Raw genomic sequence first — 27,241 nt, forward strand, 5'->3', positions numbered from 1 at the left:
TCCAGACATTGCCAGGTGTCTCCTGAAAAGGTGTGTGTGTACATGTATGTGTGTGCAGATAATCCCCAATCTGAACACAAATTGTTCTGTAGCATTACTTCAGATGACTTTGTAAACAGACACAAGGTTTTCCTGGGAGACTAAAGCAAACAGGAATAGTATATTGATCAAAAGCTTCTTTTTCCCTAGGGATGGGGCAAAGAAAAGGAAAACCACTACCTTACCAGCTTGAAAGTAAAGATACAAAACTAGCCCAAATAGTGTGCAGGGGTTCTGGAGTCACGCTGTGATAATTCCATGTATCCGGTACCCCGGAAGATGCAAATAGGCAATGACAACGCTTCGATCTTACTCAGACGTGACGGCTGTTGGATCTTTCCCTGACATCATGGAAGATGGGTAGAGGTGGCTGTGGATACTTGATGAAAAAAAGATAGTTTTAAAAATCTTCCATCTTGCTCTCCTCTTAGATGTAGGTACATCTTAGGGATTTTTTAATATGAAAGCAGTTTGGAGGGGAAAAAAATTTCAGTGGTGCCAGGATGTTATAAACAATGTGTTTATTATAAAATTGTTGGTAATGTTTTGTCAACAGAAGTAGGATACTGGATGCTCCAAGAGAGGTAGAAAATATTTGTAAGACACGGCTCACAGTCTGGTAGGCGACACAAGGAAAAATTGGTAGAAAGATAAATCATGACTAAATTTGTGGATGAAAGCAATAATGCTTTTACAGCCTAAGCAGTGATTGCCAGTTGGAGCCCAAAGAACTAGAAGTGTGAGCTCAGAGTGACAAGAAAGGAAGTCAGATGTCCTTGGGGAGAGGGTTTCGAGGCTCTGGAGGAACATGGGATACTGTGATGCATTTTGTCTGAGGCACCTGGAGGTCATTTAGGATCCTGATTTGCTGCATTTGGAAATTGGTGAGACAGCATACCCTTGACATCAAGTGTCACCTCTATGGTATTTATTCCAGTATCTTGAGCTCTTCAAAACAGAGGTGATCCCATTTTTGAAGGCTTTTTTTCCCCCCACATGTAATTCCTGAGGTTGATATTCTTGGAGATATCTTCCCAACTCAGAACTATCCATTCTCTAGGAATATTTATCTCCATCCAAAAAAAAAAAAAGGAGAAGAAGAAAGTCCCATGGGTAGGCTCCTGGTGGCCACGCTTGCTTTCTGAGACTGGAAACTTTACCTCAGGCCATAGTTGATTGGGTCCAGGTGGACACCTGATTCTAGTCAGATCTGATTCTGGGCGGAGGATTTGATCCTAGGACCAAGAGGCACACCAGACTCTTCACATGCCTGGAACTGTGCCTGTTAATCTGGGAGATGATATAGCCATCTTGCCCCCATCGAGCCTGGAGATGCCATGATAAGTGATTTGCCTCCTCTGACTGAGACCCTGGGTATTCTGGTCACTGATACCTGTGGATCAGGTTATCCCACAGCCATCCTGAGAAGGATGAAGTTTGCTTGGGGGTCTTCTCATGTCCTTTTTCCATTGGCCCTCCCTTGTCACAGTGCCCTCAAGACTCCTGCCCCGTGGCACAGCCGATGTCTCCTCTCCACTGACCTTCACAGCAGTGTCCTGTGTAAATCTCAGTACCACATTCCTGGGCTAGGCACAGTGTTATGTCCAGGGAGCATCTTTCTACGTACAGTCTGTGATGTTGAGGAGAGTCGATTGGCCCCCGTCACTCTGAGCCTTCAGAGCAGTGACGGCTCACTATTCACTGGCTTAATTCAGGACAGTTCACTGCCTTGAAAGTGTGGTTTCCAGCCACAGACCCCAGTGACGTTTTCCAGATGCCGTGACCTTGCTCAAGAGTTCTCTGGCAATAGAGCCTGACTCTCACATACCATGGGCAGGGAATGCTGGGCTCATAGAAGCTTTGGAAGCTGGAGTAAAAGACCTGGTTTGGAGCTGGAATGAAGGGAGCACCAGGCAGCTAGGCAGCAGCACACACAGACTAACAATGCCCTTGGCCCTCTCTGCCCTAGGGCCTCTCTTTCATGGTTCAGTCTCAGGAAGGTCAGTGGCATTGAATGCACAAGGGGCAGGAAGAGGAAGGATCACCGGGCACCCAACTCCCATGTCTTTTTAGTGGGAAGGGGCATTCTGAACCACTGGCCCACCTAGCCTTTGCACAGATTCTTTGTAGGGGAATGGGACGCTGCTAGGAAGGGGGACTTGAAGGACTCAAGGTAAACATTCATTCTGGGTCCTTGACATCACAAAAACGCACATAAAAATTTGGATGCAGGTTTTAGACCTTCTGAAGCATGTCCACAGACCCCTAGTTAACAACCTTTCATCCAGAGGAATTTGTTCATTCCTATCATTTCTAATATGAGTGCCCAGGGAATGGAATATCTATGGGCTGGGATGTTGAGAAGATGTTGGTTGCAGACCAAGTGATTAGCAGAAACCTCTGAAGATCAGGAAGCCATGTAGGGGACATCTTTCTCTGCCACTTTGGCATACATGAAGGGGACAGCCCAGCCCTGGGGAACTACTAGGGAAAGAGGTCCCCTTGTTGTCCCTCCACCTGTCCCTACCAGAGTCACCTCTGAGATCTGACCACACTAAGACTGATGTTCAGCACCGTCAAGACTCTTTGAGAAAGAAAGAAAAAAAAAAAGGCAGAATAAAGCCTGTTAAGAGGGGGAAATTCTCCAGGGCAGAGGATTGCTAAATTAATTATGCAGATGTGAAAATTCAAAGGAAGAATAATTAGACAGGCTGTTAAAGCTAAAAAAAAAAAAAAAAAAAGTTATCATGTTGTTTGCCAAACACTGAAATACTGTGGACTTGGGAACTGCTTTTAAACTCCAGAAAACTAACCCTTCTGGAACATTCTATCCCAATTGTCTTGGGAGTCTTTGCTAAGTGAGAGAAATATGGAATGTGAATGGTGCAGTTGTTTATTTTGTGAAGAAAAGATAAATTCTTAGGAGCTCTGTGGGTGGTACGAATGCCAGTGCATTCAGGCCCGGCAGGCAGTGAACATAGGAGAGAAAGAGATAGGGAGAGAGGAAGGCAAGACATAGTGCACGGAGGGGACATGGGAGATGCTGCGGTAAAGCAGGCAGCCAGTCAGGTGTCAATACAAGCCCAAGTGTAGCCAATCTTCCATTTAAAAATAATACAGAAATGTATACTGGGTTTTTATGTAATATTTTCTCATTTTTTACTGCTAGCAAGTTGCAACCATATGGGCTGGTCAGAGCACACCTGTAGGGTCATCAGGTTATCTTGACCATAAAAGGAGCATGATGGAAACACCAGTCATGTAGGGTTGTTTCTGGATTCCATGAGATCAGATGGGGCAGGTACTTCCTGGCTCTCAAGGGTCTGTCACTGCCACAAGCATAGGGATTGGCCTGTTTGAGTTAGCACCCAGAATGATGCCTGCCACCGAGTAGGACTCAGTGAGGGTCTGTGCCTCATGAATAAATGAATTACTGAGTCTTTGACTGCTGTAGAGTCAACCCTATGCTCCTATTGATTCCTTTTATTATTATTATTGAGGTATAGTTGACGTGCAATGTTATATTAGTTTCAGGTGTACAACAGAGTGAATCAATAATTCTTTATGTTACTCAGTGCTCACCATGCAAGTGTAGTCACCCTCTGTCACCGTGCAGTGTCACTGAATTATTATTGATTATCTTCCCTATGCTGGACTTTGATCTCTGTGACTTATCCCTTCTCATCTCCATGACCTATTGATTCCATTTTGAAATCCACAGGGGAGGGGGTTGGTTGCAAAAGAGGTGTGTTCTCTTAAGGACTTGTCCCCTAGGAGATGACTGGGCCACTCTTGGACGGGGGTGGGCTGAGATAGTATTCATGACCTTGGAAGTGCAGAGTAACAGATGACCTCTATGCACCTTGGACCACAGCCAACCCGTCACTTCATTTTTGCAGCCACACTTGACCATTGTTCTGCCATGGCCCCGCCCCACGTCTCAGGACACAGGGGTACTTCTGCCGCACTCCTGAATGCTCTCCTGATGTCTCCTACTTTGTAGTCCTGAGAATTTCTACCTTCTCTCTGAAACTTTGTCACACTGTCCACTCAGGCCATTGCTGGAAGCAGTAGTGAACTTTGAAATGTTGGTAAATTCCAATTTAGAAACCAGTTTAAAATCAGTGGGCTGCTTCATCAGTCTGTGCTCACAGTCCTGGGTTTGGGCATGGCATCCAATGCAGGAAGTGTTCAGGAGGGAGGGAGATGCCCCACGGGTCTGCCTTTATGCCGGGGGCTTGTGGCTCTTAGTCCGCCTCTCGTCCTTGTTGATTGGACAGTCCCGCAAGGAGACCAGACAGTTTCTGTTTATCAGCGAAAGGAACACACCAGGGAGATTTGTTGCTCGTTTAAAAAACGATTGGGCAGGAAATGGATACTGTTTGGATTACACAGAAACACATCCCCTCATTAGCTATTTCAGGATCACAGAAGGCCTGATGGCTGCTCCGGTCCCAGCCAGTGGGGTGATATGGGACCAACAATCTAGGTTACACATTGGCATCGGGAAAGAGTATTGGCAGAAGAGGGACCCTCCTTTAGTTCATCGTTTTCTTCTCCTTCTTCCCTGTGGTGTGCATTTCCAGGGTGCTGGGTATATCAGTTTGCAACTCAACCTCACCGAAGGGGATGGGGATGAGGGGAGCATCCTGGGCAGACGAGGTGCCAGCCGACTACTGGAGGGCCTACAGCAGAGGGCGGGGCCAAGCTGGCAATGGAGGGGGCACACTGGAGTCTCCAGGGAAATAGGTATTAGCAGCAAGGCGGTCTCAAGGCCGCATTTTGGCATAGAGTTGACCTGGCAGAGAACTCTGCAGAAGAGAGGTTCGGTTTGGACTGGTGGGTCTCACCAGGCCAGTGGCTTGTTCCTCTGCTGCTCCGTTAGCTCTCCACATGTCTCAGGTATCTCGGGACTTCTCTAAGGACACACAGCTGAGACTTGGCCTTTCTTAAGTCATGTACTGGTCCCATCCTAGCCGTGAGTCCTTGAAAAGCCCATGTGACCTCTCAAGACCTGTCTCTTTATCCAACACTCCAGGATCTCTTCCTACCTTGGGGCCTTGGCAGGCCGCCTTCTGCAGTGTTCCTCACCTGATCTGAAGTCTGGCTCCTTCTTGTCAGATGGTAGTTTAATGTCACCTCCTCTGAGAGGTCTTGCCTGACTACTTCATCCAATGTGGCTACTCAGGAGCTCTCTACTCCATCACTCTTCTTAAAATTACGTGCTTAGCTCTTATTATTATCCATCACTTCCTCCTCACTTCCCTTCCTTCTTCATTTCCTCTTGCTCTTCCTTCCGCTCCCCTTCCCCCCCTTCCTCTCCCCACCCCTCCTTTCCCCTCCCCTCCCCTCCCCTTCTTTCCCTTCCCTTCCCTTCCCTTCTTGTTATCCCTCTACCAGAATGTCAGTTCCTTTAAGGACTTGTGTCTTACCTGTCTCTGAATGCCCAGCTTGGCACATAAATGTAGTTTCATAAATGATTGCTCAGTTGATGGGTTAAAGTCTTCCCTTTATTAAACATGAACTTGTTGGTCTGGAGGTAAGTGCTTCAGGGACTCTTCTAGTTCTGAATCTTTGTGACCTAAAAATCCCCAGCTTATAAGATTCATCCGGAGATAGTATTTGCATAGACAGTTTATTCACTGTTAACTGAACATGTCCCTTATAGTAGATGCGTGCCGGGGAACTTGAGGTTCAGAAGTGATGAGCCAGACTTGATTCCTATCCTCACAGAGCAAGAGAAGATATAGTGAGTAGGTCCATTAGCTGGGGGCCATTCGTGCAGGCACTCAATCAACGCCTCTTCCTGAGCCCTGCAATAGTCTAGAGGCTGCTTAGGTGAGGGGCTTGCAGTAGTGAGGACAGACCCTCTCTGTGGTCTCCTGAAATTTACAGTTGGATTACAACAGACTTAAAGTCACAACCCATCTTTGTCACATACTAGTTACCTGATCTTTGGCTAGTTCTAAATTTTTTTCTTATCTCTCAAGTGGAGATTATTGGTCTCATAAGGCATTTGTAAGAATGGGGTGGTTAGGGGTGCCTGGGTGGCTCAGTGGTTTAAGCCTCTGCCTTCAGCTCAGGTCATGATCTCAGGGTCCTGGGATCGAGCCCCACATCGGGCTCTCTGCTCAGCAGGAGCCTGCTTCCCCCTCTCTCTGTCTGCCTCTCTGCCTAGCTCTGATTTCTCTCTGTCAAATAAATAAAATTAAAAAAAAAAAAAGAATGGGGTGGTTCATGGGGCACGTGGGTGGCTTAGTCAGTTAAGCATCTGCGTTTGACTCAGGTCTTGATCTCGACTGTGATGGAGCCCAGAGTCAGGCTCCCTGCTCAGCGGGGAGTCTTGCTTCTCCCTCTCCTTCTGCCCCTTCCCCCTTCTTGTGATTGCTCTCTCTCAAATAAATAAAATCTTAAAAAAAATAAAAGAATGGGATGGTTCATTGTATTGGACACAGCAGTCTAGGCTCTAGAGGCATGAAAGCAAATGAAGACTTTGAGAGTTTGTGAGTCATCCAGTGTAACTGAAGGTGGGGTAAATCTTGGAGGATGAGAAGGAGACAGGCTGAGAATATGAGCCAAATTCTGGAAAGGAAGTCTAAGGCCAGACTATGGAAGACTGAGTCATGAAGCTCTTTTTTAAATTGAGTTATAACTGACATGCAATATTATGTTAGTTTCAGGTATATAATATAATTCAATATTTTTATACATTACGAAATACCTCATAGATCTAGTTAACATTTGTCACTACACAAAGTTATTACATTATTGACTATATTCCCTGTGCTGTAATTTTCATCCTTGTGGCTTATTTAATAAGTGGAGGTTTGTACTCTTAATCCTCTTCACCTGTTTGTCCTGTCCCCTCACCTACCTCCCCTCTGGCAACCACCAGTCTGTCCTCTATATTTATGAGCCTCTTTCTGGTTTTTTTTTTTTATTTGTTTTGCTTTTTATATTTCACATGTAAGTAAAATCACGTGGTAGTTGTCTTTCTCTGACTTAATTCACGTAGCGTATACTGTCTGGGTCTGTGTTGATACAACTGGCAAGATTTAATTCCTTTCTATGGAAGAGTACTATTCCTGTGTGTGTGTGTGTGTGTGTGTGTGTGTGTGTGTGTGTGTGCGCGCCATCTTTATCCATTCATCCATAGATGACCACTTAAATTGTTTCCATATTTTGGCTCTTGGAGATAATGCTGCAGTGAACATGAGGTTGTATATGTCTTTAAAATAACTTTTTTATTTTCTTTGGATAATTATCCAGGCATGGAATTGCTGATTCATATAATAGTTCTGTTTTTAACTTTTGGGGGGGAGCCTCCATACCGTTTTCCACAGGGGATGGACCAGTTTGCATTCCCACCAACAATACATGAGGGTTTCCTTTTCTCCACATCCTTGCCAACACTCATTTCTCTTTGTTTGCTTTGATAATAGCCATTATGACAAGTGTAAGGTTATATCTCATTGTGGTTTTGAGTTGTATTGCCCTGAACCTCTTTGCATGTATCTGTTGGCTATCTGTATGTCATCTTCAGAAAAATGTCTTTTCATGTCCTCTGCCTGTTTTTTTTTATTGAGTTGTTTGAATTTTGTTGTTGTTGTTGAGTTTTATGAGTTCTTCATATATTTAAGATATCAGCCCCTTATTGGATGTATCATTTGCAACTATCTTCCCCCAGTCAGTAGGTTTCCTTTAACAGTTTCATCTCCCATTCAGGCAACCTACTGAATGGGAGATAAAACTCTTCTTAAAAATATACATGAAATTTACAACCCATAAATTTCATGAAAATGAGGACATTATTCTCACTCCTTTAGTGAAAGAAATGTTGCAGCCATTCTAGTATCCAAAGATGATTATCTCTCTGCTCTGTTTTACCTGCTGGGTACTCAGCATTTATTGCTAAAGAATGAAAATGAAAGATTTTACTCCTTGTGTTTATTCCATGTTTGTCTTAGGAAACCTCATGGGTGCTTTTTCATTATTTATTGTTGAATCTGTCTTCCATGTGCAGTTAAGACCTGATTTATGTTTTATATTTGCAGTATAGTCTTTATCTTAGAGTAATGGAAGGGAGGTAATTGGCCATTGAGGGACACACTGGTGAAGAGAAAGGCAGACAAAAGAGCTGGTTGTAGGCCAGGTTGGAACTGTGACTTGCTTAGCTGATTTGGATGTGCATGGAAAGTATTTTAGCGATGATTGAATAAGGTGGGACACAAAAACAAAGGAACAAGAATACAGGACTTAAATGATACCGATTTACTGAATCCTGCATTGGGAGATAGAGCCATTCTTCTCTCAGTTTGAAGTGCTCTCTAATAGCTTAGAAGGTGCCCAAAGAAATCCCTGTTCCAATCTGCACTAACTTTGTCCTGACTGCTTCAATGTTATCCATTAAGGAATGGAATTTAATAGCCTTGGGAACCATCCCACGGAAGCAGAAATGAATCTGCCCTAATTGGAGAAAGAAAGGACTTGAAAATGTGTAGTCTCCGATTACCCATTTATAAAGCCGGAGCCAAGTGTTTCTAAAAAATTAACAGTGGGAGGGATGGAAGTCATAAAAGCTTTAATTTTGATATTCATACCTAGGGAGCCACAAATGCTTTGTAACTCATTTGTAAACCTCACCCAGTGCTTGGCACATTGAAGGCTCTCAGAAAAGCTTTGGATTATGCAGGGTCGGTGCTCTGAAAAATCCTGGGGCCTTTCACCTGTGGGACTGAGATCCCTGGGAACAGATGCCTGGGGAATCTGTTCCAGGGGGCGTGGGATACAGTTTTGATTCACTAGCTTCAGCTGGTCCTGCAAGAATGGAGAATTTACTTATGAAAGTTCTTTGAATGTACTTTTCCTGCTATTGATTTTCCATCGTAGATATCAGTACTCTGGAGAGATCTCCGCTTCATTCTTAGGACCTTTTAAACTTGGTGAACACTTTCAACACTTCTGAAACTTTTCTACCAAAGAGCCTCTGAGGACAAGCTAGAACAAGCATCTATCTTGAGGTTCAGGGGACAGAACCTACTGAGAGCACATATAATTCTGGAGTCTATACAAATTTAAATGAAGTTTGTATTCTGTTCTCTAGTAGACCGGTGATTGCCTTAAAACTTTAAAAAAGTTTTAGGGGCACCTGGGTGGCTCAGTGGGTTAAGCCTCTGCCTTCGGCTCAGGTCATGATCTCAGGGTCCTGGAATTGAGCCCCGCATCGGGCTCTCTGCTCAGCAGGGAGCCTTCTTCCCCCTCTCTCTGCCTGCCTCTCTGCCTACTTGTGATCTCTGTCTGTCAAATAAATCAATAAAAATCTTAAAAAAAAAAAAGTTTTAAATTGCTTACCCCCGTAGGAAAATAGATGCTGCAGCGATATTTACTATAGATTTTCATTCTCCTTGGCTTGCTCCAGTCTGAGAAGCAAGAACTAGGTTAGATTTTGGAAAACAGGAAAAGGAGATGGGGCTGTAGTAGACACATAGGGTATGGGACTGTTTTGCCTTCTCGTACTGATTTTTGGACTTGTAAGGGAGGTGGCCAGTGACTGAGCATCACGCTACCTTACTAGAGCTCTGGGCTAAGGTTCTGCTTCTCACAATGCCACATTACAGAAGTGACTGCCTCATCTCAGGCTCTTAGAGGTCCTTTGAATGTCCCTGTGTCTAATTTGGGGCAGTATTTCCCTGCAGACTTTATTGTTCTGGTTTCAGTTAACATCTGTCCATGACAAGCTTTATAAGACAGGGCAGAAGCAGTCAGATGGACAGCCTCTGACTAAGGACTAGAAGGCACAAAACTTGGACACAAAGCCTTCCTTGCTAAACCCTGCTGCCCATTTGTAGCCAGCACACCTCATGTTCTCTGCACTCGTGCCCTTGTCTGCTTGGATCAACAGTGTTTGCCAGATTCTTTATCCTTAGTCGTTGTGCCCCCTGCCAACATTTACTCGGTGGTGCCTGAATGTAGGCCTCAGAATACCTTAAGACTCAAATTCCATGACTTTCCAATAGAGACTTTTCAAAGCCCAAAATACCTTCTCTCAAAATAGACAGAACAAAGACTGTGACCATGTAGGTTTGTTGACAAGGCTTGCTTTGTACTTAGTGCATGTAATTTTGAGCAAAAAAAAAAAAAAAAAAAAAGGTTTTCGTTCTTCACTTCCAGACCTAATCATCTCTAAGATGAGAGAAGGCAGAACACAGCCCTGCTAGAGATGCACGAACTCCTTAATTGTCATATGGTGCGTCCTGCAGTGGTATGGGTCTGGTTCCTCGGCACACGTTTTCTGGATAAAGGAGACCCCGAGCCTGATGATCAACGAGAAATGTTGAAGTTTCTCTTTGTACCAGGATGTCTTCCATTTGAAATTGGAAGGACTGAAAAGCACTGTAGCTCCAGGATCTTTTAAAAATTAAATTAAATTTAATTAAATTTAGCTTAATTTATTTTTCATCACGGTAAGTGTTCTCTTTAATCCTCATCACCCATTTTACCTATCCTGCCTCCCACTTCCCCTCTGGTAAACATCCGTCTGTTCTCTATAGTTAAGACTCTTACTTCTTAGTTTCATTCTCTCTTTTAATTTTTTTTTCCCTTTGTTTTGTCTCTTGAATTCCATGTGTGGATGAGATCGTATGGTATTTGTCTTTCTCTGACCTCTGCTGTCTCTTCTCTAGCTCCATCCATATTTTTGCAAATGGCAACTCTTTATTATTTCCTATGGCTGAATAATATTTCATTGTATGTGCATATTGCATCTCTATCCATTCATCTCTCAGTGGACACTTGGGCCGCGTCCATGGTTTGGCTATTGTAAATAATGCTGCAGTAAACATAGGGCTGGATGTATACCTTTGAATTAGTGTTTTTGTATTTTGGGGATAAATATCTAATAGTGTGCTTACTGGATGATAGGGTAGTTCTATTTTTAATTTTTTGAGGAAGCTCCATACTGTTTTCCGGAGTGGCTGTACCAGCTTGCATTCCCATTGACAGTGCAAGAAGGTTCATTTTTCTCCACATCCTCACCAGCACTTTTCTCTTGTGTTTTTTATTTTAGCCATCTGACGGGTGTGAGTTGGTATCTCACTGTGGTTTTGATTTGCAATTCCATGATGCCGAGTGATGTTGAGCATCTTTTCATGTGTCTGTTGGCCATCTGGATGTCTTCTTTGGAGAAATGTCTCTTCATGTCTTCTGCCCCTTTTTTGACTGCCCTGGTATCTTGTGTCTCTGAAGTGTGTAGGGTTCCTTGCTCTCCATGTATATCCACTTTCCGTATTTGAAGAGCAAGCTAAAAGAGCGGTGAGGGTAACTGAACATGCGCTACGTGGTGGGCCTTGTGCTGGGCAACCTTCAGGCATCAGATCCCCACAATACCCAAGTGAAGTAGATCGCTTCATCTGCATTTGAATCCTAAAGAGTGACCCATTTGGACCACATAGGCAGGAAATGGCATAGTTGTGCCTCTCCTCTTAAACCCCTCACCTCTTTGATCCAAATCTGTAGGTGCTCTTCTTCTGGAAGGACTATTTTTTTTTTTTTTTTAATTTGTGGAGTTTCTATATTTCCCTATTCTTACATGGTCAACTGTTAGGACTGCTGAATCATGACAGAGCCATGTTCACGAGCACAAAGGAGTTCATTCTTTGTGAAAACCTGCATGTTTTATAGGAATTTTAATGGTATTAAAAAGTAGAGGTACGGGGCGCCTGGGTGGCTCAGTGGGTTAAAGCCTCTACCTTCGGCTCAGGTCATGATCCAGGGTCCTGTGATCAAGCCCCACATCGGGCTCTCTGCTCAGCAGGCTCTCTGCTCTCTCTCTTGTGATCTCTGTCAAATAAATAAATAAAATCTTTAAAAAAATAAAAACATAGACTTAATGAGCTATAAGACTCTTTTAAGTATACCCTTTTCTTGGTAATACTTTTTATTGTGCTTTTTCTGTCTTCTTGTTTTCCTAGGTTATAGAACTGGTCTTGGATATTTTCAATAATTCTCTCTCCTTTGTTCATAAATGTTCTCTGAACAATTTCTGCCAATTACCATGAAGTAATACTCGAGGACCTTTAGTGTTACAAAATATTAATGCACTCTGGCCTTTCTGATGGATGGGAAGGTTAAGACTTCTCTGTAGATGGCATCTTGTCCCTCCACAGAGAACTGAAGTTGTGTGCAGGTCCTGTTGCTTGAGCTGGTCATCCCAAAACATGTTGCTTGAGGGGTCGTGCATCTCCTCATCAGTGATGTGGGCCATAGATTGGCTTCATAGAATACCTCACAGAAGGAAGCACAAGGCTCACCTGGTCCGTATTGTTTTTTAAGCCAGAAAGAATGTTATGTTCTCTGGGCAGGAGCATCACCTTGAAAAGAAACTTTGAGTCTCATATTCATTGTCAAAGTGCTGTCAGCTTGCTCAAATGTCCAACCGTCTGGTTTTGCCTTCTATAATGTTTTCTTCATAGTAAGAAATTCTTAGTGGGAGATCCCAGGGACGAATGATTTTCGGGCGAGGGGGACAGAGGGATTCAACATGCTCCTGCTTGGTACTGTAGTTGTCACCTTTATCCCTGTCACATGAGTGGCCTAGTGGCTCTGGGCATTGGCCTTGGCGTGAGACTCCTGTAGTTTCAAGCCCAGATGTAACCAGCTGTGTGACCAGGGACAGGTTACTTACCATTTGGTGTCATTTTCCTCGTTGGTAAAGAGATACTGAACTGATCTCTGCCTCCATGTCTTCATTGGTTACGTAGAATAATAGTACATTATTCCACAAGTTGGTGTCGCTGTCGCCATTGCCAGTCCCCTAAATGGATACTGCATTATGTCATAAAATGCTCTCTCTTTCCCTTTCTTTCCACTTAGTTCTCCCACCTGCTCCCCTTTATCCTCCTTTTCCCCATCCCACTTTCATAGGGAGATCAGTTTTTTGGCAGAAACAGAGTGAGGGTCCTTGTCTTTACCATCCCAGAGCAGCTGGGGAGCAGAGGAAGGTATAGGATGATAGCTTTGAGAAGGGGGGATTGGCTGGCCAGGCTCCTAGAATTCTGTGGCTTGTGATTCTCTGGAGCCTATTTCCACTGCTGCTCTAGTAGACTTCTCTTAATGCATTCTTTTTCTAATGATCAGAACTTGTAAAACAGCCCTTTCGCACTTATCAGTGGTTGCTTATAATGTCTCACTTTGCACATGACCTGAAATGCAGAGAAAGCCCTTTTTAGCCAGGCGTAGGGCATCCTTAACTTCTACACCTGGGAGGCAAATTGCAAATTCTCATAGGGCTGGACACTTGTTCTTGCTCCCAGTGATGGTCCTGACTTCATTGTTGCCTTGCTGCCAGCACAATTCTCTGAGAACCAGGAGACTGCTTTTTTTGCAAGTGGTGTTTATAAACCTGTCAGTGACAGGCTACAGCAGTGGTGTTGGCCCCGGGGCATAGGGAGTCTGAATTCATTCACAGATTATTACAGGGATAGCCCCAGGAGAAACGGAGAGTCCTGCTCTGTGAGTGGGTGGAGGCTAGGACTTTGTGGGCAGAGGGACTTCTTAGGCAGGAGAGCAGAGGGAAAGAGATCTCCCCTAGAAGCAGACAGACCTGGTTTTTGAGTACTGTCAAATAAATTGCTATTTATTAGCCATACAGTGTTGGGAAATTACTCTGCCATTTCAAATATTTTAACATGCTTTTCACTTAATTTGTTATAAACATCTACCTGTGCTAGTATGTACTGATCTACTTCCTCTTTTATAATAGCTGGGCAAGATTTCATGAAGGCATGTCTTGTAATTGAGGTAGCTGTTTCCCTATAGATGGTGAAATGAACTGAATGTTTTGTATGTTGAAGCCTTAACCCTCCTGTGGCTGTATTTGGAGGGGAGGATCCTCTAAAGACCTAAAGAAGGTTAAATAAGATCATCAGGGTAGGGCCCAGGTCCTCTAGCATAGGTGTCTTTGACTTGCTCTCTGTGTGCCCTGAGAAAAGGCCATAAAGACAGAATGAGAAGGTGCCCGTCTATCCGAAAGACAGGAAGAGAGCTCTCACAAGAGCCTGACCCTGATGGCAGCTTGATCTCAGATTCCCCTGCCCCCAGAACTGTGAGAAATCAAAGTCTGTTGTCCAAGTCACCCAGGCTGTGGTATTTTGTTAAGGTACCCAAGCCAGGTAAAGGAGATGGACATTCAGGTTGTTGATGAGTTTCCCTTACCGTAGACCGTTAAGATGTACATGTTTGCCTAACGTGCTGACTTGCTGGCTCATAGGATATTTCTTTTTCTCTCTCCTTTCCTTTTAATTCTAGAATTTTCATATGTACCAAAAAGTTGAGGGAGTAATATACTGAACTCCTATATGCCCATCCACCTGCATTTAACAACTGTTAGCATTTAGGGATGTGGCAGATTAATTGCCAATCCCTCCAAAATAGGCTGTTACCAGCTTATACCACCCTAGCCCTGCCACCCACCACACACACACACACACACACACACACACACACACACACACAGTGTAAGAGAGAGGATGCTTTTAGTTTTAACACAAAGAAGAGTGTTCTCGGCTTCTCGGTTTGAAGGGGAAAGAAAATCTCTCTTCTCAGGAGGGGTTCTTTTGGTCAGATGCAGCTTTTTATCTTCTGCCCCTTTGTCCTAATCCATCCCTGTCCCCACCCACTGCCATTTCGCCATCTTGGGCACACAGGGTCACCCGTCTCTACCACTCAGCTGCCTGGCTGACTTAGCCGTATAGCCCGTGGGCTCCTTGGTTTGGCCTCTGATGAACATGTCCAGTGCCTTGTAGGGAAAACTGAAACAGGTGACAGAGGTCTTCCCAACGGCCATTCTTGTCTCGTTCCAGCACAGTTCCGTGGGCAGAATCTTCTCTTTTGTATTCTGTGAGGCTCTGCCGTCAGCCAGTGAACAAGCCCCTCCATAGAGGAGAGGGGAAGTGAGACGCAGGCACAGGTTACCATGGGGACAGACAAGCTGTAATAAATGTTTGGCATCTTAGCTTGACGAGGTTTTCGCAGTTTGGAGTCATTTCTTTGTCATCCATCCATTAAGTCACTCCTAATGAATCACTGGGAGCGTCTGCTCTTCAGATGAACCGCGGTTGAGTGTGATTCAGGCAGAGAGCAGCCTTCAAAGCAACGAGGAGACAACAAACATTCATTAATTTGTCAACTTTTTGTAAATTGAGTGGCCTCTTGTCTGTGGAAGTTTCCAGGAGTTACCGGCATGGACCACAAGTTCATATGGCTGTTTGAGATGATGTCTTGGCTCGTTTGATTCAGCGGGTAAGCTTGTTGCCTCCCAGGATCCTGTGTGGCTTCGAGTCCCCAGAGGTTCCTCACGGGAGGAAAGGGGGCTCTGAGAGCTGGCCACAGAGACCTCCACCCTGAGACCCCTTCTTTTTTGGAGGCCCTAAGTATGCAGCTTGTCTCTTCTTGACAAAGTGCTACTTGGGCTGAAAGAGGTGTACCCCCTCTCCACTAATATCAGTGTGGGAGGCTGGATTCTGCCGTGAGCATCTCCCTGCGGCACTTGGAGGGCTGCGGTCCTCTGGAGTCCTCCCTGTGCTCTCAAGGCCCTTCATGGTGATGCTGCCACCCTCTCCTTTTGTGTCATATACCAGCCCTGTTCCAGCCCGTCAGGAGCCCAACGAAACACTTCAGTTCCCCAGACTCGCCTTGATTTCTCTGGGGAAGAAAGGCGCCTCCTACCTAGAATGTTCTTTTTCATCCTATCGCCGGGCTTGAACCCATTTTCCATAGATGGCTGTCTGTCAAGGAAGTCTCACTCGTCAAAGGTCCAGGCGAGGTCCTGTGCCTCTCCCCTACCACACTGAACTTCACCTCCTGTTGCCTGTCCTCCCTGAGAGCTGCAAAGCCCTGGGGGCAGGAACGTGGTCCTGCTCCCTCTGGAGGTGCCAGCCTCCAGCCCGCACAGAGCAGAGACTCTGGGTGTTAATGGAATAGATCCACGTGTGTGTCAGTGTCCCAGGTGCCTCTCAGAGATTCTGTGGCCAACATACAAAATGGAACATGCCCTCCTCTGAGCAGCTCTGAGGGGGTCTCCCACTCCACTCTCACAGGGGTTCTGGGCCTCTGTCCGTGAGCTTATGGGATATGCCCTCAGACAGCAAAAAGGCTTGGTTCTGGATTTTCAAAATCAATGTAGCTAATTAAAAAGTAACTCGAACTGGAAAACAAGTTTAGAAACAATTAAGATAATTAAAATATCACAACCTTAATTGAGACCAAGCCCTGAGCTTAAAAATGAAAATGAATTAAAAAAAAAAAAAAAAGACACGAAGCCTATAATGAACTTGCTTTCAAAGTCAGTGTTTTCCAGCTTACTACATCTCTCTTGAAATTAATTTGTTCCTCTTTTCTTCTTGGAAAACAATTTCTGTAAAAATTATGAAACAAATTAATCGGACATGTGTTCTGTGCCAGCTGACCTTTGATTGGTGTTGGGGAATGGGCAGGAGAGAGGACACGGAGCACTCGTGGGGGAGTGCTCTGGGTCAGGGACGCTGGCCTCGTGTGGGCCACAGAAGTCCCGTGGGCCTCAGAAGTCCTGAGGGGAGTGGGACCAGGGCAGGCGAGCCAGGGCTCTGCCATCCTGTGCGCAGTGCTACGTCCTGTTGTCAAGCCTGTGGTGGGAGAGAGAGAAACTTGGAACACAGGCTCCTGAAATCATTAGCCCCTTGACAAGGAAGCTTCTAGGCCTGCCCCGGTTATCACTAACACTCAGCTCTCTCTCCCTACTTCTTTCCCTGAGCAATTTCCCTGCCCCTTATTAAAGGACCTCTCAAATGCCACTTACTATTCTGATCTGTTATCATTCCCTTTACAAAGTGGAGCCACATAGCCCTGTCCACTGCGGCTGTCGGCTGCTCTCCAGTGTCACCGCGGGCTCTGGGGTTCCTCAGAAAAGCACAGCTGGGAGGCCGCACTTAAAGGCAGATGCCACACTCCCTTCATCATCCTCATCCCCTCTTAATCTCAGCGTTGCTGTTTTTCAGACACAAAATGCACCGTGGTGATTAAAATGAACACTGACAGCTTGATTTATTACTGTTTTGTTGTTCTGCAAAGTTCATTTACTCAAAATAATTCGCATACATGTTTGAAGTATTCAGACCCTGGTAATTAATTTTTAGCAGACTTTATTTCTGTATGCAAATTGTTAAGTATGTGTATGGAGTTAAGGGACTGGTTTTCATTTAGTAGTCTTTATGGTTGGATTTTTGGGTTGTTTGTTTGTTTTGAAGAAATGCCGGCTTCGTGAATTAGAGGAGTGGTGATTTATAGTTGTTCGCCACGTGGCAAGGCTGCAGAAAGAAAACTGACCAAATCAGTGGTCTGTGTCGTTAGCTGGACGGTTGCCGCCTTCAGAGGCAGCAGACAGAGAGTGCGGTTGCCTGGGGCCAGACACCTCACCTTCCCGGGAAGCCCTGGGGCTGTGTCAGGCCGTGCTTCCGGCCGGGCACACCAGATTCCCTAGCTGTCCGTGAGTTAGACCCTTGAGCCTCTTTCAGCCCTGAGGACCTCCCAAGAACCTGGTGCACTTGGGCTCTCTACTTGGTGTGAGGTGTGGCCCCACGGTTAAGTCCTCACGGGAGATCCTAGGTGATTCTCACCCTGCTGGCTTCTGAAGGTGAGAAGTTTGTGTTCCGGAGTCAGCTGGTTGGGTGTGACATTCCCTCTGCACCGCTCATCAGTGACTCCTCTTTAAGACCTTTGTTAGTAAAATGGGCACATTACCAGCAGCCGCCTCTTTGGGTGGTTTTGAGAACTACATATGGTAATCCAGTTAGAGGGCTTGGTTCATGGCCCGCTTGTCTGAAGCCGTGGGTAAGGGTCAAGCTATCCTTGTTAGTACGAAGTCGTCTTATTCATTCTGGGGACACAATCAAAAAAGGAGCAAACACCTACAAGTGGTATAACCTAGACCAGGTCTGTTTTACATACTCGCAAATACGAACTCGTGGACTCCTCCTGATAACCCAAATAACAGCAGATGGCATTATCTACCCTGTGTAGAAGGGGAAACTGAGGCATGGGGGAGCCACAAAGCTGGCATTCAGACTCAGAAATGCTGGGCCTGGAGCCCGTTCTTCCGTATTCCGTGCAGCTCGCCCAGTCGCTCTGAGATGGCACCGTCCATGGAGGTCATCTGGGACGCAATGTGGACGTGGATGTTTGTGGAGTTGCCTGCAGAGAGAAAGAGAACCCTGGGTTTGGCCCTGAAGCGGGTCCTACAGCACTCCAGATTTTGCTATGCATCGCCCTGTCGGTTTCCACCTTAGCCTCACACTCCAGTGAAAGTCCCCGGGGTTCTGCAGCACTGAGCCCCTGTCAGGGAAATGCTGAAGCTAGTACCTCGGTGGGGGCTGCCTGTGGTCTGGTCCCTGAGTTCCTGGAGCTCCCTAATGTCTGACTTTCTCCTGTGGTGAGGAGGGCCCCACAAAGGATTAGCACGGTGGTCATCAGTGGTTGTCCGGTAGTCATTCTGCAGGTGGGCTTAATTCTGTGTGAGTCTTGGAAAGCAGGTCAGAGTTGGTGGGGCGGCCACTCTAGGGTTGGGGGTGGGAGACATTGCCCAAGGAGGAGGCCAGTGGCCTGAGGCTGTGCCAGCCTCCTGGCTTCTCAGGTGGACATCCTGAGGACAAGGAGCATTCCACCTAGGACTGGGAAGACTTTGCTGTGAGTTTCCAGAAGGCCCAGCCTCGGGGGACTTTGCGAGCTGACACAGGCTCCCCCCACCCGCCCCTGCCCTGTAGTTTGCCTGCCGGATGCAGCCCTTAGCTGAAGAGTTCAAAGCGAACACCCTGTCCCTGGGGCTTGAATTAGCCTCTTTTTTCGTCCTGCAGCTCATTTCCCTCTGCTAAGCTTCAGGCAGACAGACAGTCCCTTGGGGAGTAGGCTGTGCCGATGACTCTCTGGGGACCAGGACCCGGGTCTTGTCGCTGGCTTGACTGGCCAAGCCAATGTACCCTGCCGGTGTGGACGGCAGCCGAGGCTGCTGCAGCAGAGCGAGCCTCCCCGAGCTGTTCACGCAGCACAAAGGCCTCTGAGTCTTGTGGGTTCCCATCCCCTGAGACATACCCCGCAGCTGCGGCCTTTGGAGGGAGGTGGTCTTGAGACTGGAGGTCTGTGCAGGCTGAGAGGAAACAGGACTTCTCTAAGCGCAAGGGTTTCATGGCCACCGAGGGACCCAGCCTGTGGAGGGGACGGTGGCATTTCTCCCGGCAGGTGTTCTGTCCCTGCTTGGGACGCCCATTGGTGTAACCGCCTATCTATGTGGGGAGGACATGGGGCAACCTCCCCTCCTCTAGCTGCGGAGAGAAGTTATGAAAGATTTACTGCCTAAATAGGCTTTCGGCCTGGAGCTGGGAGATGGTACGATTGCTTTTGTTTTGCGGAGAATTCCCTATGGCCTCTTCTCTGCTCTGAGCATCTGAGGAACGTGGGTTCCTCAGCTTGCTGAGCACGGATGAGCCCGGGGCCGGCTGCTCAGCCGGTGCTGGGAGACATTGCGGTCGAGGAACTGCTGCTGTGGGAGACCCTCTCTCCCTCTCTCCACTGCCTGGGTTGAATCGACATCCCCTCCCTTCCCCCTGTCATCCCCACGTGTGGGCCATACTTACTCTTCGGGGAGGGGGGAGTGTCTTGCCGGTGGCCCAGATGTGCCTTCCTCTGCTGGCGTGTGCTGGTCTTCATGCCTTGACTGCCACCCCACTCTGCTCCTCCGTCAATATCCAGTTCACATATTAATGCTTCATTAATCCGTGTCCCAGAAATTGATCTCTATTTTTCTCTCGAGCTCTGTTATCGTTTTATATGCCCGGCAGGGCCCTTATCTCCTCCTGCCTTGCACGATAAATATTTATGTGTCAGCTTGTCCCCCTCCTTATTATACCTGTACTTTGTGTGGCACAGAACAGTCTTGCACATCCTCAAGTTATTCCCAAATTTAAAATGAGCTCATGGACGCACACAGTCCATGCTGATGGAACCTGGGCCAAAAAACTCTGTCCTCAAGGACTTTTGTAGTTGCGGGGAGTAAGTAAAGGTAGGCGTGGGTGAAGTCATAAAAAGCAATTGCAGACAAATAACGAGAGAGGGAAAAGTAGCTCTTGGTCCTTGGAGCATGTAAGCTTCTAGGATTTTTAAAGTAATTCCTGCCCGAGATGGAGATGCTGAAACTCCCCAAAGCACAAAGGAATCACTATCCTGATGTTGAAGAAGCACATGTGCACAGATACAGAATTCCCCCTGGTTTGGGGATTCATTCCAATCCCCATCAGCCGAAGAAAATAGTATGGAGTGCAAACACATGGTCTGTTTATTTCCCACTTGTTTATTTGAGTAGAAAGAGAAATTAAACTTCCCTGGAGGTCCTAACCCCCGCCTCTTCTTGTTCTTTTTGCCTTAGCCCTGGACCCATCCAAAGACCCCTGCCTGAAGGTGAAATGCAGCCCTCACAAAGTATGCGTGACCCAGGACTACCAGACGGCCCTGTGTGTCAGCCGCAAGCACCTGTTCCCCAGGTAAGGCAGGGGGCTGGGAGGCCCACTCCAGCTGACAGATCTGGGGGTACCCAGTGTCTGACTGGGGGACAGTGGTGGTGGGGGGGAGAGAACGTGTTTCTGTCACTATTTCTTTTTTAAAAAGATTTTATTTATTTGTGAGAGAGCGAGCGAGAGCACAAGTTGGGGGCAGAGGGAGAGGGAGAAGCAGACTTCCCACGGAGCAGGGAGCCCGAGGCGGGGCTTGATCCCAGGACCCCAGGATCATGACCTGAGCTGAAGGCAGAAACTTAGCCAACTGAGCCACACGGGTGTCCCTTGTCATCCTTTGATATGGTGTATGGTGCCTGCAGTCCTGCTGGGTATGAATCTCAATTCTCAAACACAGATTTGCAAAGAATTTCAATATCTGTATTTGCTTTAAATCAACTTTATATGTCTCTGAGCCCACATCTGAGCAGATGAACAGAAAATCCCTTCTTGTTCATTGTGAGAACCATTCCTCCTTCCAGAATGACCCCAGAGATCCAGGAAGCTTATAGCCAAAGAAACAGGGTCTGAGCCTTTTATCTTTTGGTTACCACTGACCTGCTTACTGTGGTAACCCTTTGAGGTTTCTTGAGGTCTGCGGGCTGTTGGCTTTCATGCCCATATAGGTTGTGGGCATCTTTGTCAGGCTGGGGTTTGGCGTCTTTCCTCCTCAGGTCCACTGCACCACCATTCCTCCTGAGAACATGTCTTACTATTTTCTCAGTCTGCAGCACCTGGTCTCCCTTCTTCCCCAGCCCCGGAGAGGTAGGTCTCCTCACTCTCCTTCAGGATTCTTAAAGCCTTTGCCTCTTGCCTTCTCCCAGCTTTGTCCATCTAGTGGGCTTAGGCTTTTGTAGATGATAGAGAGAATGTTTGAATTTGGCCTACTTGTGCATTCAGTCCTACAGAAATATTCAAAGCAAGAACCAGCACAGGTGTGCGTGTGCACCTGTGTGCACATGCATGCGCATGCGCGCGCACACACACACACACATGCAAGACTTCCTTTACCAGTGGGGTTGGGTGGGTGGAGGTGGGAGAAAGGTGAATTCAGTGCCTCGTCTCCCTTCTTCCTGTACTGCTGTACGGTGGAGAAGTATAGCAATGGGCCTCGGAGTCACCCCACTGGTTTTGGATATGACCGTGTGCTCTGCCATGACCTCAGGCGAAGAACACAACCTCCCTGGGACTTGATTCCCACTGAAATGCACCTCCTATGGCTTTTGCTCGTTAACTCCACTTTGCCCCTGGGACGATGTAGGCTGTCCTGTCCCTTCCTGCACTTCTTGAAGTCTTAGCAGTGCTGGTCCCTTTGGCTGCTCCTCTTGGGACATGTTCTGATTTCCTTCCTTCAGTTCTCTAAGTGACTTTCTCTGAACTGCCTGGGAAGCTCCATCACGGTCCAGCACAGAGACTGCCGGGAGCTGAGCCCTCACCCTTTCTGTCTCTGCAGAGCTCGTCCCTGCAGCTCCTGACCCTGCCTCCACGATCACCTAAAAACAGTCATCCTTTGTCTCTGTAAGACTGAGATGCGAGGTATAATGGGTTCTGCTCTTCCCTGCAGACTGGAGCATTCTCCCTGGAAGTAAAGGCAGATCTCATCCCCAAACCCCTACCCTGTGCCAGGCATGGTGCTCAGCCCCACACCCTTTGAGTTCTTCTAGCCATTTTGTCAAGTTGGTATTTGTTGTTGTCTCCGCTCTGAAGACGAGAGAAGTGAGACAGAGAGAGGCAGTAGCAATTGACTTAGGTACCCAGAAAGTGGCAGCCGTGATTCAAAACCAGGACCGTCCAACCCCAAAGCTGATGTTTTCCATGACTGCCATACGTTGGCCTCTCCATTTTTCCTGTCCTCGTCTGTTTGTCATTTTCTGTCATTTAACCAAAAGGTATCGAGTACCTACCACGTGCCGGGCTCACGTTACCCACTGAAGCTACGCTACCCTCGAGGAAAATCAAGTTCACTGTGGAGTGGGATGTACAAAAAGTTGGTTGTTGTTATTATAAGAAAATGTTCTTAAAGCATACGAACTCTGAGAAAACTAGACTAGATTCTCCAGCTGCACGTGATTTCTTCCTTCTCTGCCGGTGCTGAGATGACTCTTTTGCCACAAATACCCAAATGCCCTTTTTGGGATAGTGCTCCAGATTTCAGCCATCGGGTTGTGTATGTGTGTGTATGGATGTATAACACGAATAGTCTCTTGCCTGTTTCCTCCTGGAATGTAGCCCCTCTGGGAGTGCCACATAATTGTCAGCATTACGCTCCAGTCTGTGCAAGGGGGAGGCAGAAACCGGGCATGTCTAGGGGTGAGTGGTGTGTGCCCGCGTGGGAAGCACCATCACTTGTTTGCTTGGGTTCCAAGTGTAACCCTCATCTCCCACCTCTCCTGATGGCCACAGAGTTACAGTGACTAAGAGCAAGGATTTGGGAATGAGCCCAATCTGGGCTCTGTTCCCAGGCTGGCTGCTTCCTTGCTCTGTGACCTTGGCAAGTCACTATACCTTTCTGAATTTGTGCATTTTCATCTGCAAAGTGGATTTAACGAAAGCACTCACCCATCCCTCTTTCCTTTTCCTTGGGATACATCCTCTAGGGACTCTTCAAGAGAGAGTTTCCAGGTAATAAGTGTCGCTAGTCCCTGCACAGGGTATTTTGTGCATGCACGTCCTTGTGTGAGAGTTCAGTGGGATGCACGAACGTGCTTCAGGAACACAGTGTAGACTCACATCGTGACGGTTCATCTTCCAGTTGCTAAAACAATTATGATCATCATCATTGCTACTGTCTTGTTCATTCTGGAAGATCAGCCAGGAAAGCCCACAGTAGCATGCTCCTGAGAAGAAGGTAGCCCCCTCCAGATGCCCTCCCTCCTTCCCAGCCTGACTGTGCCTGCTTCTCCTTCCTTTTGGAGGAAGCTGTGAGGTTCAGCCTGAGGATTACAGTGTCATTTCTGCTGCCCTCTTTGTGATTCACAGCAGGTAAGGACTAAGAAGATGACTGCATTTCTCATGATAGGGACCTTTTGTTCATTGGAAAAACAGCCCCAAGAGGAGGCTGTGATTGAGATGGCATGCCTACTCCCTTAGCAGGATTTGGGAGGTGGTCTGAGCCGGGGAAGGTTGGCAGTGGTGTTGGCTCCGGCTGTGGGCCCACCTTCCCCCGCTCCCTCTCGGAGGCTGAATTGCTCAGCCCGCCATATCAGCCGAGCACACACCTCTTCCTAGGGTCTTGGACACCTTCCCAGATGAAACATCTGTCCTGCCACATTCTACTTCAGGGGTCCCCTCTGACCAGGGAGACGGTGTTGACAACTCTATTTATTCGTCCATCAGGGAAGTACTCTTTCCCTCCGTGAAACATCTGTAGACTATCCCATCAGCCAGTCTGGCCTCTGCAGCAGCTCAAGAGGCAAACCCCGAGTGCCAGATCGGTAGCAGCGCACACACATGGATAGGCGGCTGGGCCAGCCGTGGGCTGATTACGAGCGAGGCTCCAGACTTCAGCAGTCTTGTCAAGTGTATTGAGTCAGAGGACAGTGAGCACGTCAGCGAGAAAATTTCATTAGCTTTCCTTGCCGGTGGAGAGGGAATGAATGGAGAAGCTGTTTGACATTCATGTCTGTAAGCACCAAGTGTCTGGGAGGACAGGCCACCATTTTGGTGGGCGGCCAAATGGGGCAACTGGCCTCCCTCGGCTGGAGTTTGCCTCTTTAGGGTGGTGTTTGGATTCGGGTTTGCATCTGGTCTCATCCAGAGGCTTCAACTACTCTCATGTTCTCTTTGGAGAATTCTCCTTGGAAAATCTTTGTTTCATCTCTTCCTGCTGTTGAGCCACACTGAGCAGTCTAAGGAGAAGGTGAATTCTTGGTAGCGTGTTCATCTTTTAGGTTCTACAAAGGGGCCATTTATGCATTGCAGAGCTCTGTGAAGGCTGCCCAGAGCCAGAAAGCCTTCTCTGAGATGACTTTTTAAAAATATCTTAATTGATTTTTGGTATAGCAATCTTTGATGCTTATTACAGCAAACACTAAAGATACAGAAAAGTAAAAAGAAATGGGAAATAGGCAATGGTTGCACAAGTGAAAAACAGTAATTAAACATTCCTCCCATTCTTTTTTCTAGTCAATGGGTTTTATCCATTGGTTTGTTTCTGGTAAAACTTGATCATCGAGTGATGCCTGTCTTATAAATAAAGATTTGTATTGGGTTCTCTTCAGTTAATTTTTATAAATGAGTATCTTTGTGATACTATAACTCTTTGTAGATGCAAATTTTATAGACTTTCATAATGTAGTATACAGAAGATTAACTTGAAATGGATCATAGACCTAAATATGAGTTAAGAATATAAAACTTCTGATAGAAAGCAGGAGTAGTAACCTTGGGTTTGACAGAAATTTCCTAAGTTCGGCACAGAAACATCATGAATTATAAAAGGAAGAGATAGTAATAATAAAAAATAAAAACAAATTGGATTTCATCAAAACTGATCTTCAGAACACATAGTAAGAAAAGGATAAGCCATACTAAGGGAAGATATTTACGAAACACAGGTCTGAGAAAAGGTTTGTATCTGGATTATGCAATGACAACATCTGTCCCTACAAACACTCACTCATGAATATTCGTAGCAGTTTTACTCATAATAGCCAATAGCTAGAAGCAACCTCAAATGTCCATCAGCAGGTGAAGGGTTAAACAAATTGTGGTACATCCTTACAGTGGATTACTACTCAGCAATAAAAAGAGATAGGCTATTGATGCACTCAGTAGCATGGATAAGTTTGCTAATAACTCTGAGTGAAAGGACATCGTCCAGAAAAGAGTATATATGCTATGAGTTCTATTTACCTGAAATCCTAGAGAATGCAGGCTAATCTGTGGTAGCAGAACACAGAGCATTGGTTGTCTGGGAGAACAGGTCAGTGGGGTGTCTGAGCAGTCTTTAAAGCTAGATAATGCAGAATGGATCTGTCGGGAAATAGTCACACTCTGGGTTTCGATGCCAAAAATGCCACTGGCAAAAGAACTCTTTGGGGAAGAAGAGTTTTTAAGGCAACAACGTATCATTCTTCCTGACTTAGATTTTGGAAATACCATTTTAGTCTTTCTTAAAGAAAACGCCCTCTCAGGAAACAGGGGTGGACAGAAAGCCATACAACCCACAGAGGACTCTGCTTGTAGGGATTCTCTGCCCATTAAGATGGCTGGTTCTGATTTATTGCTCTGGGTGGGCGGGAGCTAAGGGTGGGATTCTCCCTACAGAGCGATGAACATTGATTTTACCTCTCTGTTGCCATTGATTTTCATTTGGAGAATGGAAAATTGAAGCATTTGTTTTAAGCCTTGCAGACAAGCAACATTCTCGAATTCTGCAAGTGCATTGTGAGCGGGAGGAAAGGGTGTCAGGATGGGACTTAGAACATCTGAGCATACCCTTGGAAGCCTTCTGGGAGCAGTGGGAACTAATCTGTTTTTAAATAAGGAGCCCACGGCCAGTCTTCCCAGTGGGGCTAGGCCTCTCTAACGTAATGGCCCTTTATCTCCGCTTCCTAATTATCTGGAATAACAACGAATTCTCTGCACCGGCAAAGAATTCAGATTGAGTCCAGGCTCGTGGTGCTGTAGACCAATCTGAGAGCTTTCTGTCTTTTATGTGAACTTGGAAAAAAAGAATCAAAGTGTTTGAGGTCAGAGAGAAGTACATGACAGAATGTGCCTCAAATACCAAACTCTCAGAGGATATTTGAAAGGATGATGGTTATTTCATCTCAGTTTTGTTTTACAACAAAGCGCTGCCTCCTGCTACAGGGGCTTTGAACGGGTTGATTATACTTACACATATCTGGCTCGGTTTGGAAGACACATGGCCACGTGCAAAGTGGGTGATTCCTCGGTGTCTGCATGGCGATCTCGTACTTGCCAACTCCAGGCCTTGCCCGTGACCGAAGTGTGATCATGCTTGCATTCCTTGTTTATGTTTCCATCTTGATAAAGCTCCCGCTGCTTCTCCCGGGGGCCCAAGCGTTGCCTTGTGTTCTGTTTTAACCTCATGGGATCTTCCCTTTCCCTGCTCTGGGCCCAGATAGAGTGCTGATGAGAGCTTGGCACTGTTTATAGGCCATTGGTGGAAATTATGGAGCTGAGTTTTGGGTTTGAGCCCACTTCTCAATCAGCCACCTTATTAAACAGGAAAACCGTCACTGGGATCTCTTGACTTGTGGTCACTGAGGCAAACAAAGGGAGAGTGGTTGATTCAAGAGATGCCATTTCTTGACCACCTACCATGTTAGGCACACTTGGCGGAACAGATCTTGCTGACTTCTCACAGCAGTCGGATAGGTCTGCATTATGATCCCTGTTGTATGGATGGGATTATTGACATCCTGTCAGTAACTCCTTTCCTGGCCAAGGGCCCACAAGGGATGGATTTGAACCAGAATGGGGGAATACCACAGGGCCCCCTCTGCTGCATGAGTCACAGGTATGAGCTCTCGCTGTCTAGTTTGCCTTTTCCATCAGAGCTGAAGCCCACCTGTCACCCAGCCAACCTGCCGACCTACTCCTGGCCCTAGGGGTCCTATGCTTGAGCTGGCGCCCTTCTGTCCTAACTTGTGTCACCAACAGAG

General features: G+C 46.5%; 1 protein-coding gene across 1 annotated transcript in view; it reads left to right on the forward strand.

Moving 5' to 3' along the window:
• SPOCK1 (SPARC (osteonectin), cwcv and kazal like domains proteoglycan 1) overlaps positions 1 to 27,241 on the forward strand; it is a 505,689-nt gene that overhangs the window by 334,191 nt on the left and 144,257 nt on the right. The window contains exon 4 of the mRNA XM_080804507.1: positions 20,486 to 20,600. Within this exon, the coding sequence (XP_080660633.1) occupies positions 20,486 to 20,600 (115 nt within the window). The remainder of the gene's footprint in view (positions 1 to 20,485; positions 20,601 to 27,241) is intronic.

The sequence above is a fragment of the Martes martes genome (assembly GCF_963455335.1).
Source record: "Martes martes genome assembly, chromosome: 5".
Classification (NCBI taxonomy): domain Eukaryota; kingdom Metazoa; phylum Chordata; class Mammalia; order Carnivora; family Mustelidae; genus Martes; species Martes martes.